The sequence below is a fragment of the Athene cunicularia genome (assembly GCF_003259725.1).
Source record: "Athene cunicularia isolate RWA chromosome 1 unlocalized genomic scaffold, athCun1 chr1_part1, whole genome shotgun sequence".
NCBI classification, from domain to species: Eukaryota; Metazoa; Chordata; class Aves; order Strigiformes; family Strigidae; genus Athene; species Athene cunicularia.
The window spans coordinates 71,653,499-71,671,312 of NW_020799091.1; the positions used below are offsets into that span (position 1 = coordinate 71,653,499).

The window sequence follows — 17,814 nt, forward strand, 5'->3', positions numbered from 1 at the left end:
GGCCGGGGGCTGGCAGCTGGCGGCGGGAGCCGTGGTGTAGCTCGGAGCCCCCCGGGTGCGGGTGTCACCTGAGGAGACCGGGGTGAGGGCAGGCGGCGGGGGGCTGCTGGCGCCTCTCTGAGCCCAAGGCCCTGCACCCGGTGCTTCAGTGGAGACATAGTCTGTGCCCTGGCTGTCAATAATACTTACTCTTCCTGCTTGGCTGTTTGGATTGTTGGGACTTTTTTTGTTTAGGTTGTGTTTTTTGGGTGGTGGGTTGGGTTTTGGTTTTTTTTTTTTTTTTGAAAAGCTAGAGGAACCAAAACTGGCCTGTTCATCCCTGAAGTGACAGATCCTTCCCAGTGCTGTTTCGTGACCCATTGGAGGCAATTGTGAAGTCTCAAGCAGGCAAGCACTTCAGTGCTGGATGATATATTGTTTCCTCTCACCCTCCTTCCAAGTTTCACTTCCTAAATATAGCATGACATCATAACCCTGATAGGTCTCCCATCCTTTCCAGCTGCCTTTGGGTGGGGGAAGGAGAAAACAGGGCAGACCATAAACTTAATTGATGTGGTTTTAAAAAACGAAATCCCCAAACCTTTAGGCCATATTTTACAAGTATAGAAAAGAAAATGTGTGAACTTATTTGAATGCTTAGCATGTTTGTTTTTTAAACTTGGCCAGGTGCTCTAGGGTGTCCCTTAAGTCTTCCAAGCAGATTAAGACAAGCTTAGATGGAGATGAGCTAGAGAGCCTGCGCATGGCCCAGAGGAATCAGTTCCTTGAGGACAAAGGCAGTTGATCTGTGTTGGACTTGTTGGTTTGACTTGCTAGTGGATATTTGCAGTGCAGTGTTGGAGAGAGAAGGGGAGGATGGCAGCCTGTTACTTGCATGGAGACTGTTCTCATAGGGAGGGGGGATGTCCCAAAACATATTTTACAGTAGCAGAAGAAATTTAGCTCTGTGCAAAAGGAAATTACTAAATGATCTCTTGAAACTATATTATTTAATTTTAGAGCAAATTTATCAGCTAAAGCTCAACTGATATGATAGTTTTTACTCAATCTGCTTATATGGTTCTAACTTCTAAAACTAAAAGAGCAGAAATCAGAACATAGGAGCAATTCAGAGAACCGCCAGCCTTGTTGCTAAGGAGATGACTGTTGTTAACGTCCTGGAAGTAGGCTCAAGATAACACATGAGGCTATTACAGCACCAACAACCAACCCATCTCTGTAGAGAAAAAAAACCCCAGCCTGTAATGTATTGCATGCACAGCAACTTCTTCCTTTTCTATAAAAGCTTAGTCTTAGAAACTAGAAAAATCAGTGAGTTTGGGCTGTGCTACTGCAGTGTGGAAGCTGTCAAATTAGCTGCTTAATTTTGTACTGTACAGCTCAAGAACAGCTATTTAATGTTTAAGCCCACTTCTCTTGCTCTTTCATTGGTCTTTTGTATATAAGCTTAGTATGTTAAACCAGGAAAGCAGTACTGAGATGCCTGGCCTTAGGTAAAGGAATACTGAGCACTTAGTGTGCTAAACTTGATCCCAGCTTGTATTATGTGATATGAAGTCAGTATTGATGTAGTAGCTTTTAAGTATTGTCTGATACGTTACCCTGTTGTCTGTTGCTTTCTCACTTCTCCTGCATCACAAGTATTATACTTAAGTTATTTCACAATTTGTGTTTGTACACAAAGTTAGATTGGAGTCAGTCAGAAAACTTGTGGCATTAAGACTCATTTTGGTTCATTAAGTGCATTGAATTGTGCACTGAAACCAGAAAATCTGAACTTTGTCAACAGATGTGCTCGCAGTCTTTTGATATTAATTTCCTGTTACTTCTAATAGTGTGTTGTCGACCATTAGGGCTGAGGGTGTGTTCCTAATTTTAGGCTGTCCTATTCAGTGATGCAGTTCTGGTTATATAGTGCAGTTTTGCAAGCAGGTTTGGCAGTTGTTTGCAGTTCTCGTAAGCTCTCGTGAGTCTTGCTGCTCAGACACTCTAGCTGTCTCCCTGTAAACTAATGCCATGCTGACGCTCTCACTGTAGGCAGAGAAATGTAGGCACACTCGTGTGCGTGCTTGTCTGAATAGGGATGTGAGGAAAGGTGACTGCTAGCTGACAGCTGTGCTGAAAGATGCTCTGAACCTTAAGAGTTCCTTCAGTGAAACTATTTCTTCTGCTTTCAAAAGACAGCATTACTAGTGTAGTCTATTTTAATTATGCTCTGGTGGCAAAAGATGTTTAGTACTGGATACTGTCTGCTAGTGTAGACCTAGCCAATACAACGATATCCTAGTGACCATGTAACACTTGTATAATAGTGCCAAAAATGGACCGTGTGGTAGAAGACTCTAAATGCAAACTATTATAAGGTGCTCATAGTTGAATTGACTTTAAGAAAAGTATATGAATTTGAGGGGCCTTTTCAGATTTCTATGTGACCCCATTTAAGTGAGGATAGAAGTCTCTGTTTTTAAGGTATGCAAAAATTAATCAAATATACATTGCATCATAAGTCTGTTGGGATCTCTGTAACGTCTGCTGACCATTTGGTTCAGAGAACTTTGTGAAGATTACTTGTGGTGCAGTAGAAGAATCAAAGGATCAGCTTACGTTGAAAGCAGAAGAAAAGGATGAGGTTGAGTTTCTTGCTGCTCTGGGATTCTTAGTCTAGGAGAATAAGTAGAGTACAGTTTATTACAGAGCCTGTTATCACTGCACCACATCCTGGGGACTTGTTATATATTGATGTCATTGAGCTGTCGTGAGAGTCCCCTTCTGACCAAGTGTGGGAGAGGAACTTGGTGGTGCTCAGCCCTCCTCAGCCTTCTTCATCAAGGTTTCTGCCTGAAATCTAAGGTTGTATTTCTGCTCCTCGTTTCCCTTTTCCTTTCCTACTTTATTGCCTTCTGTGTGACTAATGTTGTTTACATGGTGACCAGCAGTAACTGAATATGGATACATATAGACAGGAGCTGGGATTTTGTATCTTGTGATGGTCCATACACCCATGTGGTGTGACCTCTGCAGAAGAAACACAAAAGCTACATCATCTTTTCTGCTGTTGTCTCATGTTCAAAGAAGTAGAATTAGATTAATTATGATCACAATAGTGTTTAAAGCTTAGAGGGACTTTCCTTCCCAGATGATTTTTCCTTTTACAAGGAACAAGTAAGGTTTCGTTCTATGTCAGTTGACTTGCAACCTAACTGCTTTAGTTGATAGGAAGCACACATCTATCATTGCTAAATTGGGCTGTGATGGCTGTATTCAAACAGTTCAAAAAACCTCAGAGGTTTAGCTTTCTATATAAAACACAGATAGTCTTTTGCTAGTTATCTTACATTTGAGGATTTTGGTAGAATGATCTGAGCTAATGTGGCTGTCTTGAACTATCTAGATCTCATTTAGGTAGCCACTTTATATATTATTTTGGAATATAAATAAAATCACTTTTTTTGTTGTTCTAACTAAACAAATGTTTTGTCCTTAGATTCAATGCATCTCCCTTAAGCTTCCCAGTGCACCAGAAGAACTGTTGCTGTATTTCTCAAAACGCAGTCTGTCAACTGAGAAACAGTCAGCAGGTTCACATTGAACAGTATTTCCAGTTAAATCAGCTATAGGCGTGCAGTAGTTTCCTTTCTTCTTCCTCTTCTCCTGTCTGCAGTATTTGGCAATAGTTTGCTGCTCAGAACAGTATGAAAATGACTGTTTTATGCTATTACGGGTACCCTGGAAGATGAGGAATTTAACAAAAAACAGAATGAAATGTGCCTTCAGACTGTTATATTGGCCACATTTAAAGTCAATGTGTGCAGGAGGTGCTCCAAGATGAAAAACTGCATGGTGGTGACTGGAACCTGCGCATACTGTTCCTCTTTCCACGCTTTCTTGTTGCCTAAGAATCTAGAAATCTGCCAGAGATTAATAACTTCAACAATGTGTCTCCAGAGAATGTTGCAACTCAGTACTTAAGGGCACCAAATCCATGCAGAAGTGTTTAGGCCCAGAAATGCACTTGTCTTGCTTACTTCCTTCCTGTTAATTCTCCTACTGACAAAAATAGTACATAAAGCCTCTTACATTTGTGTGCCTACCCTAGAGCTGCAGCTTTTAAAGTCACTGGGTCAGGAGCCAACTCTTGTACATCGTCAACTGTATTTAGGTCCATAGCTGAACCGCTATGTGTAGTGATATATATAGAGAGGGAATGACTTTTTGAGAATGATATTTAAAAGAGAAGACCTTAGTGTACATAGTTTAGAAAGACTTCACAAATTATTGTTTGGTCTAAACCTAGGGGAGAACTGTAATCCATCAAGAACAGCAGTACCTTCTCATGTTTGTGGTGGCTGACTAAAACCACTTTCCTGATGGATCCAGTGAAAAAGTCTTGTTAAGACATGAACATGTACCAGAAAGAGTTCAAGAAGCTGTTGCGGTCCTTGGTGATTCTAGGCACAGTTATTAGTAAAAGCTGTGAGGGTCTAGTACTTCTAAGTCTTCTTCCAAATGGGAACTGCCTAGTCATGGTGCTAGTAAATGGGATAATGATGGCTGAAGAGACATACATCATCTGCAGCCTTCACATCTGGCCTCTGACCTTCTTGCGAGACAAGTGTTTGCAGGAAGGAAGGCTGCTTAACACATCTTGCAGTTGTTGCAGCAGAACTTTCTAGATTTCAAAGCAACCATGACAAGCTTTTGTTTGCCTTCACTTCTCTCCTTTCTTTAAAATTCCTGCTCCTTACAATTTGTTCTGCAGTCTTTTGTAACAGACATCACTGATGTCATCACTGATAACCAAAGGTGAGACTTTTCTACCTCTGTTGAGAGGAAGGAGTATTGTGTAAGCAGGGATTACTTTTTTGGTAGAATATCTTGTTATTTTAGGTCACTCTATGGAGTGATTCCTGAACCTGCACATAGTACTTCTGTTAGAAGGTTTCAGCTCATGAGCTGTGTCCATATCTGTTAATGCAAGACTCATATCTACTCCAAAAACTCTTTAAAATCAGCTGAAAGCATTAAAATTGTCTCTACAAATGCTGTCATCATTTGGCCTTATACCATCCTGGGGGAAAAAAGACGTTTAGAAATGTATTAAGGCATAGAGAGTGAAGCATCTGCCTGGGTAAGATGGGTGGATTTGGACAAAGTTCTTTGAAGCTTTATCCAAATGCAAAGGATAAATAGATGGGTTATCAAATAGTTGATTTTTGCTGACCTGCTACATGCCTAAGATTTTACAGCAGAAGTTGCAGCAGGTGAACTGGCAGAGAAATCTACATAGCCCTCCTTATGGTTGTATGAGGCTGCTGATGTTACCTTCTTCTCTTGCTTTTGGTTTTCCTAGCCTCCTTTTTTGCTATGTTGCAGAGACAGAGCTGAATAAACAGTTAGTGCTGACTGTCAGGGGAAGGAAGGTGGACGCACTGATTCAATATTAACCTGTTGAGGATAGCTGCAGACTTCAGAGATGGTGAGCATGAAACTCTTCAATTAGCATATTAGCAGCTTTGGGATGCATCCTCAAAATCGCACTTCTGGCTTCACGCTCCTTTCTCTGGCGTGTTTCTTTTACCCAGGGGAAGTGAAACATTCAGATCTGCTACAGTCTCTTGGGTTACCCCCCTCCCCATGGGCAATAATCAAGTGAGGAGGGAGAGTGTTAAAACTATTTATTTCAGTCCCTCTACTCAGTATGGCAATGTTAGTCAATAAATACTATTAGTCTTTAAAAGGAAAATTGCAGAGTAAAATGAAAGGAAATTGGCAAACTCCCTAGTGTTGTGAACAAATGGAGAAGTAAAAGTTGTGTCAGGGCAGAACTCTCAGAACTCACGTCAGGGAAATAAAATTGAGCTCCTGAATTTGTTAATAAGCTGACTTCTTTTATCATTAAACTCTACTACTACTCTTTCTCAAACACTCGTTTGAAACTGTCTGTAAGCTGTGGGTCAGCTGACTAAGCAGTGTTTTTCACCTAGGCCTAAATAAAATTGCAAGGTGAAGTTGAAGTTTCACACATCTTTGTAAAGGCCACTGTGTTGGACAAGCTAGTGCTGCTTCAGAGGCTTTTTAGAGCAGAGCATTTTAGAAGCACATGCTTAGGGGTAAACTTTCAAAAAAGCTGTAAGTTCTGGAAAGTCTGAACTTCTCCTTCCTAAGAGAAGTAACTGTTCCTCTGTCCCTGTTTTAAAGGAAGTAAGCCTGTCTCCCAAGGTTATTAAAAAACCCCCAAACTGTTAGCGCACACACATGTATACACACATGTACACATAAATGTTCTAGGAGATGCCTGGGAAGAACATGTCCCAAAGCAATTTTGATACTTATATTCTCAAGTAGGAGAGAATATGAGTATAAATATCTTATATATGGACCAAATATGTCAGTACATGAGATTTAAGACTGTAGAGGGTTTGAATTCTAATCATACTATGTGTCTGAGTCTCTGTGCTGTGTCCCTCATCATTTGAGCCTCCCAGCTAACTTTCCTGGATGTGTACTAGTGCTATTAAATATGATTGAGGGGACACTTCTAGGAAGCCATCTTCATTGTCTCAAACTTGCATTTTATTTGGAAGATCGATCAGCTGCAAACGTCCTTTCCTGTCTGGAGGTCAGATGTGTTGTATATAAAGGAATACATTTTATTGATTGGTAGAGACTTTAGCTTCCAGGAGCTGTTCTGGACAAAAGCTAACTAGGCTGAGCTGGTTTAGTGAATGTCTGGCACTAACCCATCCTGGCTTATTTTTTTTCTGGTATCTAAATCTCATGTGAATGTTTGAAATGCTGGGGAGGAGGGGGAGGAGGAGGAAGAGGAGTTTCTTACAAATTGGGCTATACAGAAACTGTTGTAATGCGTTAACACTGATTATGATGAAGCAAACTTTAGGGCCCTTGGGCTGATAATCAAATAGCAGGTTTGTGAAGGGATCTTATGTTAGACTAGTTCAGGTACTTGTATACTTCTAAGTGCTATTTTAATAAGCTTTCACAAGAGGGCAGAGTAGAATTTGCTCAGGGAATTGTAGTTGTCTTGAGACTTACGTATATCTAGAAATGAGCCAGCTTGGATTCCTTTGGTGTTACGACAGCATAGGCTGTATTATTCATGCTGGCCACCTGTATTGCATACCATCCTCGGCACCGGGTGGCTGCTCCCCAACAGTGTCCCAGGGAAAGCCATAGTCTCAAGTGTCCTCCCCCGGCAAGGGAATGCTGGAGTGTGGAGGGGGAGAGGTCTGTACATGTGCCCCTTGCACCACCACTGTCAGTGTTTGCTTGTTGTTCATAGCTAAAACAATCACGTAGCTGTTGTTAGCACAAAAACCTTGGTAGTTGCTAGCACAAGGTAATGCTGTGGCACAGATAAGTGAGATTTTTATAGTTTGTGAACATAATAAAAGAGATGCTGCTTGAAAGCAGCAAGGTTTCCTTGCAACATGTTGAGGTGTGGTAAAATGACCAAGAAAACTACTTGAAAAGGAAATACTGTGTATCTCTAGCTTTATGAATCTTTAAGTATGTTGGCAAATTCATTTATTACAGTTATTACGATAACAGAACCATCATCTTTTTTGAAATGCTTTAGAGTCTGTAGAGAAAGCTAGCTCCCTTCATCCCCTTTCTTTATTAGAGAACAAACTGAGTTAGTTTTTTCTTGGAGCATCTCAGAAGTATACTTTCAATTCTTTGTTGTACCTTAGTACTGTGCATTCCAGTAGTTTAGCTAAAAGAGCTGCTTCTGATCTTTCATCACGCTTTGAAGAGTTTTCTGGACGGTTACCCCATACAATTCAGTGCTCCCTCAATTAATGCAAATCAGTTGACATTTAGCATTATAGTATTTTCTGTATGTGAAGACTTTAATGTTCTTTTTTTTTTATTTTATTTTTTTTTCTTTCCTCCTTCAGATTGACCCCAAAGATTACACTTTTTCTGGACTTAAAGATGAAACTGTGGGTCGACTGCCTGGAAAAGTATCAGGGCAACAATTTGTCATTCAGGACTGTGAGAACTGTAGTATCTACATATTTGACCATTCTGCTACAATCACTGTTGATGACTGTGTAAACTGCCAAATCTTTTTAGGACCAATAAAAGGCAGTGTGTTTTTCCGTGACTGCAAAGATTGTAAATGCATAGTGGCCTGTCAACAGTTTCGCACTCGAGACTGCAGGAAACTGGAGGTATTCTTGTGCTGTGCCACCCAGCCCATTATTGAGTCCTCCACGGGTATGAAGTTCGGATGTTTCCAGTACTATTATCCTGAGCTTGCTTTGCAGTTTAAAGATGCTGGACTGAGTATCTTCAATAACACATGGAGCAACATTCATGACTTTACCCCTGTGTCAGGAGAAAATAACTGGGGCCTTTTGCCTGAGAATGCTGTAGTCCAAGATTATGTTCCTCTGCCCAGCTCTGAGGAGCTGAAAGCTGTTAGAATTTCTACTGATGCTACGAGGAGCATAATACCAATAACTCGAGGACGGAGACAGAAAAACAGCGATGAATCATGTTTGGCCGTGTTTTTTGCTGGTGACTACACAACTGCAAATGCCAGGAAGTTAATTGATGAGGTAAGCAACCTTGCTCTGCATTCAGCTTTTTGAATTTCTAATTGAACTTTTCTCTGGACAACCTTTGGTGCTCTCTGAAGGGAGAACACAGAGGCTCTGCTTGTCTACTAACTGTACTGATTAACTGCACTGTTTAAAACCTTAAAACAAGGTAAGAGACTGGAGCTCATCTGATCAGACAGTTGTTTTACGGCGAACATCCTGTGATTGGCACATCTATCCTCTAGTAGTTCCAGTGCACTTTTCTATCATGGCACACCAAAGCTCTGTTCTGAAGAAAATACCTAGTTGATGTGATGAACTTAGCCAAAAGTAGAGTAAGTGATTGGCAAAACTTGTGAAAGGGGTATAGTCAATTACCTTGTTAGTTTATCACCCTAACAATCAGCTAACAAAACAGTATGTCCTGAAAGTTTTTCCAGGACTAACGGAGACTTTTTTTTTAAAAAAAAAAAAGTTACATTGCATCCCCCTTGCCACCCAGTATTGGAATTTTTTTCTGGAAGAGGCAGTGAATGTTTGTCACAGCTGGTCAGCTGTCTTTGATTACTTAAATAGCTGGTGCTGTCTTTTTTTTTTTTTTTTTCTTTCCTGTGAGGCAGCAGCTCCTAAACTTGGCTGAGTTTGGGCTTTCCTGGGGCTAAAATCTGGGAGTGGCTGGCTGCTTTTAGCACCCCAGAGTGCCAGGGATGACAGAGCAGAGCCAGAAACCATGAGCTACAGCTTCTGAGAAGTTATATTCTTTTGCTATCTATGAAAGCTGCTGATCCCAGTGTTGTATGATCAGCAAAATAACCGATGGAGCTCTTTCCCTTGGGTTGTTAACTGCAGAAAGCTGTTAAAGAAAGCTGTAGGGTGTTTCCATGTTCTCACTATTGCCCGATTGGATTTTTTTGGAATTGAGTTACTAACAAGTACTTGAGTAAAGGGAGATAATGATACTTATGAGTTGTTTTTTTCTGAAGAAGGAATAGCTGCAGTAAAGAGGATGTGTTCTCCTGTGTTAGTAGCGCTTTAGATGTTAGAGTTCAGAAGACAGTAAAAGGCTAGTTAGTGAGAATCTGTGGAAATATTACTGCTGTATAGATTAATGGGTTCAAATTAATGTGATACAAATACAGTTGTTCCTCTCCACATGCTTTTAGTGTTGTATTAGATTTGAAGTAAAAAGCTGTGTGTATTATAAAGTTTGTAATTATTTTTCCAAAATGGAAAAATTCAGCAGTGGATAGATGAGAGTTTCAACTAATGCTTGACTGAACTATTGCAGACTAATGAGAACTGCTTGACTCCAGATGCTGAATGCTTTTAAATCCCATTAGTTTCAGCTTGTGAGGGATTGTGGGGAAAAAAACACAACCCTGGGCTGTAATATAAAATAAAAACATTCACATTTACTCCTCTAGGTGCACTAGGGCAGAGGAGAAAGTCTGGATGAATGGAATAAAAATAAACAGAAATGTAGAAAGAGCAAATGGTCTTTGAAAAGAGCAAAAAGGGTCACTTTGCTCTGTGGCTTAATGTGTATGGGGAAAATGGGTCTATTCCAGTGTAACCTGGATACTCAAGCTGAATTCTTGACTTAGAAGCATTTCTAACATGAACTCTTTCTCTGTTAACAGATGACTGGTAAAGGCTTTCAGCTGGTACAGACTAAAGAAGTCTCAATGAAGGCAGAGGATGCTCATAGAGTTTTCCAGCAGTGTGCATCAGAATTCATTCCACTGCTTGAAAAAGGTGAGTTTGTGTTGTTTTCTTTCTCTTGATATAGAAATCTGGCTGTCATTAGAGAATTCTGGAGAAGAAAGGGGAACGAAGGAGAAATTTGTGTTTCAAGGCCATAGTGTAAAGCCAGTTGAGATGAGTTTTGGAAGCCTCAGTGAGGCCCTAAACCAGCCAGAACTCCTAAAGGCATCAGAAAAGAGCTATTCCACATGTATTTTGTGGCTCTGCCCCCCCTCTAGTGGTCCAGCTACATAGCCCAGGACCAGTGGCAGATGCAGATCTGTCTGTGGTGGTCAGAAGAAGCTTGTGCTTTTAGACTGTTTTGAACTTATCACCACTGCTGCTCAACCACCTCGATGTTCAGTGTTTCTGTATACATATTTAAGCAAATCGGTATAGATGTGTATAAAGCATGCAAGTGTTAATTTCTTGTTTGTCACTGGTGTACTGTCAGAGTATTTCAAAAGCCTTTTTATTGATCTGACTAATTGGTTTTTGTCTCTTCCTGAAGAAGTACTGACATCTTGCCATCTGTTACATGCTAAAGCTCAATACATGCTCCCAAACTTAGTAGCAACATGCGGGTTTTTTTAGAGTAAGATAAGAGTTCTGTGGTGCTCATGGCAAGAATAGGATAAAAGTTATTGTACTTATCAGACAAGAGTCTAGTTTAAGGGTTAATTTGAGCCCATGTGGGAAGAAATATCATGTTCAGAATGAAACCAGAGAAAGGGGATCTGCGAATAGTGGGTGAGAACACGTTTAAAAATCAGGCAGTTTGCTATATTAGGACTGAGGCAAAAATGCCTGAATGACTCAGTCCTACTCCAGATGTCTGTGAAATGGCTCACTATTTGAGCAATATAGTCTGACTCACTTCCATGATGCCCTGCACTCCTTAGAATTTTGGTGTCATTGCAGCCTTTCCAGAAGTAAACCTGGAATCCTGCCAGAATCTCTGCAAAAATGATCATGGAATTCCAGATAATTTATTCTTTGGTAACACTGTACTTTGAAGATATGGTTAAGTGTTTTTAATTCTTTATCCTGCATTATGGCAGCTCAAGTGAAAAACATAAAATGCTTCTTGCAGGCTTCACAATTCCCTATGGGTTGAGAGATCTACTGTTTCAATGCCAAGCTTAAAAGTAGTATTGATTCTAGATGAAACTGTCTTCTAGGTCCAGTGGTTGCTTTGGAGTTCGATGGAGATGGTGCTGTGGAAGGATGTCAAAGCATTATAAATGATGTTTTTAGTGGGACCAAGGTAAGTTGATGCATTGCTTTTATTGGCAGAAAATTTTACAGAGTGTCTAGGATGTTTCGTGGTCAAGATGTAGTGTTGATGTACTGCACCATCTTTTTAGGTTTCTGAATAGTGAAATCTGAATATCCTATTTTTTTGTTGTTGTTTTGTTTGTTATTTTTGTACTCAAAACTCAAGTTGCTTGTCAGAGAAGAAAAATTGCCCCGGGAAAGAGTACTAAATCCCCATTTCCATTGAAGAATAGAAGATTTACACTTGAAACTGTTATTTCACGTAATAGTTAAAACAAGTTCAGTAAATATAGTGGAGAAAAGCTCTGCTCCAAGTCTTATACTGGAGTCTGCTTTGTGATGTCCTAGCCTATTAAAGCCCAACAAAGATAATATGATGGGATGTTTTTCATGGTTTACTTTTACAAAAGTGTAGGGTATTGCAGAATGCCTTCCTTCAAAGGCATTTTTCTTTTTTCTTGTTTCACTGTAGCTTCTTTACACCACACCTCTTCTTTGCTTGCTGTCTCCATTCCTCTGAATGGCATTGGTTTTGACAGAGTTTCTGTAAACAATTGGAGCACCCTGATAACAAAGTGACAAACCCTTTGCTTTCAAGTAGCTGTTCAAAGAACACTAGAATGTCTTTGAGACATAGTGTCCATACAGCTCCTTGCTGTCTTTCCTTTCTAAAGAGTTACTCAGAACTACACTGCCCAGTTTGTGGAAAACAGTTGCCTTGTAATAAGTCATCTCAAAGGCAGCCAGTGTTTGCTTTTTTTGCATTTGCTATTGCACCAACAAAAACCTGATGTGTAGTAGGCCTTAATTTGGTGCTCTGAGTCTGGAGAAAACTAGAACTGGGCAGTGTTGTGATAGCACTGATTATTCTTGTATCTCAAAAGTCATCACTGCAGATTTTACCATAAAACTGGGCTCTTTAAGCAGGAGCTTCCAGTGGCTTTTTTTAGTGTGGTTAACATTTTTTTTATTTTATTTTTTTTTTTTTTTTTTTTTTTTTCTGGTTCATATAGAACTTTTTCTCTATTCGGAGACTGAAGTGATATTAATTAGTAGAACAAATAAAATTTTGTATTTTTCTCACTAAAATGACTGGTATCTGTTGTTATAACACTGAATGGCCTAATCTGCAATGCATCCAGAAACTTGAGACTGTGTGCTTCATGCTTTGAAGTAAACATTGTTCTTGGAGGTGATCTGTAGAGTTTGGATTCAGTTCCAAACATGAAATTTACTGCATCTGGATTTGCATCTGTAAACTCTGTTTACAGCCTGTTTCCATAGGAAAATCTACCTTGCTTATTAAACATTTGCTGCACTGAATTAAGAAGCAGAATCTTGGGCTTCCTGAGAAATATATATCTTTATTTAGACTAAATGTAACTCCAAAACTTCTGATAAACACAATGCTTGGGTGTGTATCCCTCGATAACTGAATATCATGAATATACTTTTATTTTTAGAAAATGTATTTCTTTCTTGGGACATAATTTAAAAGCAATTTCAGGAGTATAACAAACTTCAGATTTATCACTACCAGAAGGTTCAGGAATGCTCTATTAAATAGTTTCACCTCATTGCTGGCTGCCCTTATCATGCTTGAGAGTTGTTATAGTGCTCAAAGAATTACAGGTATCCTTGATCAAGAAACAATGGCAGAAGCACTTAGGAAGACATGTATCCTGTAAGACTTTGCAGGAGATTAATCTGCTTTTCAGCAGGTGGCTACATTTGCATTTGAAAGCTACGGTTAAAAATTTTTCAATTCATCTGTTAATAACCTTAATTTCACCAGGTTTTTGTTTCTGAAATAAATATGATAAACAACTCTAGATACTCTAAACAGTAGAAAAGTTGTTCAGCAGTAGCACCACCATAGTTTTTTTTGAGTTGTTTGGTAGAAACGATGTGTTACAAGGAGAGCTCTATGCTGTGCACTTAAGCAGACTGCCTGTTTGTGTGGACTAGGTAGGTCTGCACTCTTTACCTCTGACATTCTTTATGATGTGACTTTTTTGGCATGCTTTCTAGTGGTGTTCCTCCATCTCATCACTTATACATACAATTTACATTTTGCAGGTTATTTTAATGTTCTGGTAGGGAAGGATGGTGGAAGAAGTTATTTAATTGTTGTGACCATGGTACTAGTCGCTGTCATGCTAAACAACTGCAAAATAATTAGTAGATGTTTTCAAGCCCCTTCAAACAGGAGTCTACCATGTGTCCAAGCAACAGTCTAGGAAACTACTTGCTTTGTGATGACACTTTTTTTTTTTTTTAAATCAGAAATTTACTGGACAACAGGACATTCATTTTAAAACACAGTTTAATTAAAACAATTCAAGGAACTGTCATAGTTTACACTGACATGGTATTCTAAGCTGAAGCAGAAAAGTGGTGACTGTAGGAGCGTAGTCATCTGGAATAACCCATTCCTAACAGCCCCGGTGCACTTCACTTGGCTCAGTTGGCTGTGCTGACACTGATATGCTGAGACAGTGATGATTTCCTCCTGAGGTATAGAAAACAGAAGATAGTAAGAACTTGAATTTTTGATTGAGGCTATCACTTGTGTGTTCAGATTGATTAACTGTTGCACTGAACTATTTGAGCATTGCCTAAGGCATTTGTAGTTGAATTGCTGAAAGCTTTCAAAGATGACTGTCCTAGAGCTTGGACTTTCACATGCACTGATCAATTTTACAAAATGCAAATATAATTGAAGTTGTTTAAAAAAAACATCTGATGAAGAAGCAACTACCTTTTTTGAGGGGAATATAGTGCAAGTGAGTCTTTCTTATAAACTCTGCCTTTCTGTTAAAGGAAATCTTAATGGCAGTCTGAAATTTTTGTGTGTTTTTCCGCTCCTCTCCTGGACAGTTTGACTTTACCAAGCAAAATGCATCTAAATGGACACTAGCTGAAGCTGTGACCCCTCAATGATGGAGCGCAAAACTTTTAGTTCCCATCAGTGGAAGGCTAGGGTTACTGCAGCTAGGATGTCTGCTTGGAACAGGTGACCGTAACAAAGGGTGTATCAGGGCAGAGAGAATTCTAAGACTACTCTATGATGCAGTGAAAACCAGCAGAGTTGTGCCTCTCATGAAATCCAAAAATAAAAATAACCATTACTGACTCTGAATGAGCAAAGATTACTTGAACTTCTTTATTACTGATGCATAACTATTTTCTTGTTTAATAAAACAGGTTTTTGTATCAGAGAGCAAGGCATCAGCGTCTCAAGATGTGGACAATTTCTACAACTTTGCTGACATGCAGATGGGAATGTGAGATTTAACACGAAGGTGTTCACATACGGTTTGTCTCAGAACTTGGATGTCACTTTGCTTGAATATTGCATTAGTATCTGATAAGTTTTGTCATTTGGTTTTGTATTTCTCATATATCCCTTTTATAAAGCTATTGGTGGTTTTAATACCATATTACCTGAACTGGAGTAAATGGCATAGCTTCCCATGTGCGTTGTGTTTGAAACTTTCAGCTCAAAAAACAATGGAGGTTTTCTACTAACTTTTCACAGTGATTTCTAAACTTCTGCTCACACTTGAATATTTCTTGTCAACACCTAATGGTAATATATATTTGAAAAGTGCGATGTTGATCCAAATGTGATGCAGTACTAATTTTTATCTTTAACTCGGACATATTGTTTAGAAAGTGTGTGTATGTGGAACTCGCTGTTCAGAACTTTCCCACATGCAAATTTGTCTTCGCAGGGGGCCAGGGAGGAAGCTGTAGCCGTTGACTTTTTCAGAAAAACCTAGTCTGAAATGAATTCTCCTTACACCATACTTTCAGAAGCAGTGCATGACTTAAAATGTACATCTGGCTTACTCTGCTTCAGCATATTTTTTGAATAAAGTTGTTTGCAACAGCATTTATTATGAGAGTTGTCATAACAGCATTCTGGTAAGTGAGCACTTGCCAGGCTCTTCAGCTTTGAGGTGAACTCTGAGCATGAGTGCTCTGCTGGAGATCCTCTGAGGTCTACTCAAGGTCTCTGGCGATACAGCTGCCTCTGATACTCCTAAGTCACATATGGGATATACATGAGGCTCCCTTGGGCTTGGAGCATAAGTCTCTGGCATTGTTATTGTTTGCTAGAAAGGACATAGAGCAATCAGGTGTCAAAGAAGGGCTCTGATGGTGTTAAAAAAAACCCTCTTCCTCGATAGACCTCAGGAGAAGGGTTTTACACTCAGTAGTAGTACAGAAAATTTGGCTGTGAAGTACTATACGCTACTGTAGGGTTTATTTTGGGTTAATTCTAAAAACAGACTGAGGAAGTGCTACTAGCATTTTGGAAGATGCATTTGAATAGTGATCAGCAAGGATGCTTATTGCTATATAGTGCATATTAGAATGCAAATCTATATGGATATTAAATACATGATTGATTTATTTTTGCATATTACATCATTACTGATTATTTTACATGAACTTAAAGCTTATGTCCAGGTTTACAAGCCTTCTCTAATACTTGAACAGATTGTGCATGCAGATGCACAAAACCAAATTTATTAATTAAAACTGTGGCTTGCCAGTTTATGTAGCCTTTACAATCCATTGAACAGACTGGGGCTGTGTTGAGGTGCTAAAGCAATAATTTTGTCATTATAGTCATCAGTCAAAAGGGAAGATCTTGTGCATCTTAGCTGAAAATGAGTCTCGACTCATCAGTTTCACAGCTCTGGAGCTCCAACAGTGGGTGGCTAAAAACACATCTCTTTCTAATTTTTTAGAATTAGCATATGAAAGAATCAGTTCTCTTGAAATTCATAATTCTGTCATGTCCAAGAGATGTTCTGAGCTGTTACTTTGTTGCTACTAGGCAAATGCTTGCCCTTAGTTTAAACTATGTACCTAGAATATGCCCTTAGGACTTCTTGCTAAAGTTATGCATAGATTAAATATGGAAGAGTGTTTCCTGAAGTCACTAAACCACTGGTGTACTGAAGGTAAGAAAAACGTCCCTCCTGTGAAATGTTTTTATTTGACAAAGTGAAATAAAATAAAACTGCCACCAGAATCTGACTGGTAGTGGAAATTACCACTTATTTGCACTTAGCCAGGCAGGATTTTTTTTTGTATGTGTGAGGCCAGGCTGTGAAAACATCAAAAAGGCTTAGATTGATCAAAGTACTAGTGCAACTCATTGATGAATATTTGCAGGATTTATTCTAGACATGTACAGTAAATGTATCTTTCCGGTATGGACAGTGCATTAAAATCGTGTAATGTACTTCAGAATTGTCATTGTGTAATTTATCTAAGCAGTGCATATATTGGACCATCTTGGTCTCTAAACTTTTATATGTAATATTTCCAAACTTATACGCTGACACATGATTATATGTATGTCTATAGTTTATTTTTTGTATCATCAACGTACTCTGGAAACGAAGTGCTAAATTGATTTTTGTGACTACTTTTGCTGGAGGACAGGGTGATTAATTGGAAATTAATCTAGGCTTGAAACAGAGGAAAAACTTTTCTACATGCCAGGAAAGAGCAGTGTTGCTTTTTTTTTTTTTTTTTCATTGATAGCCTGCTTATCCACAAAGAGTTTTAATAATAAAAACCTGAATAATGAAGGAGTTTCTCAAGCCAATTATTTAACTTTTTTGACTTCAATTTCTTGCTAACAGATGTTAAGAACACTTCTAGCCTAAGCATTGGTACGCATTATAGAATGGTACAGGCTTCGTGTAGTCTTTGTATGTTTGTTGTATAGCTTTTTATGTAATTTGTATTGCACTGTGAATGTGATTGATAATAAACATTGAAAAATTAAACTGGATTCTGGAAGACTTTTTAAAATCATGAAATATTGCAAAGCATAATTACATTCTAAAGTATAAAAGTTGAATTTCTTGTTTAAACAGGGACTTTAAATAGATATTCACAGCTAACTGAAAATAAGTTTTAAATCTGCAGTCATCCATGCTCCAGAAAAGGTGAATTTTTGACAGCAGGGATTTTTCCCCAGAGTCACTGCAGATATGATTAACTTTACACAGTAGTCTTCCTAGTAAAATATGACAGAAGGTAGTCACATATCAATCTGTAGAGATACAGGTACAGAGATTCCTTGATGGAGACTGTTAAAGCACTTCTCCCTAATTTGTGTGTGCATCTGGCTGTTTCCTTTTGTTTTGTTTTTTAACTTGTTAAAGTTTTGTGCTTTTTAACTGTGCTTACCTCA

At 39.0% G+C, this 17,814-nt stretch overlaps 1 protein-coding gene across 1 annotated transcript in view; it reads left to right on the top strand.

Annotated features, from left to right (window-relative positions):
* RP2 (RP2, ARL3 GTPase activating protein) overlaps positions 1-17,399 on the top strand; it is a 34,410-nt gene extending 17,011 nt beyond the window's left edge. The window contains exons 3-6 of the mRNA XM_026845994.1: positions 7,920-8,585; positions 10,208-10,322; positions 11,492-11,577; positions 14,796-17,399. Coding sequence (XP_026701795.1) covers positions 7,920-8,585; positions 10,208-10,322; positions 11,492-11,577; positions 14,796-14,879 — 951 coding nt within the window. The 3' untranslated portion in view covers positions 14,880-17,399. The remainder of the gene's footprint in view (positions 1-7,919; positions 8,586-10,207; positions 10,323-11,491; positions 11,578-14,795) is intronic.
* The last annotated feature ends 415 nt before the right edge of the window (positions 17,400-17,814 follow it).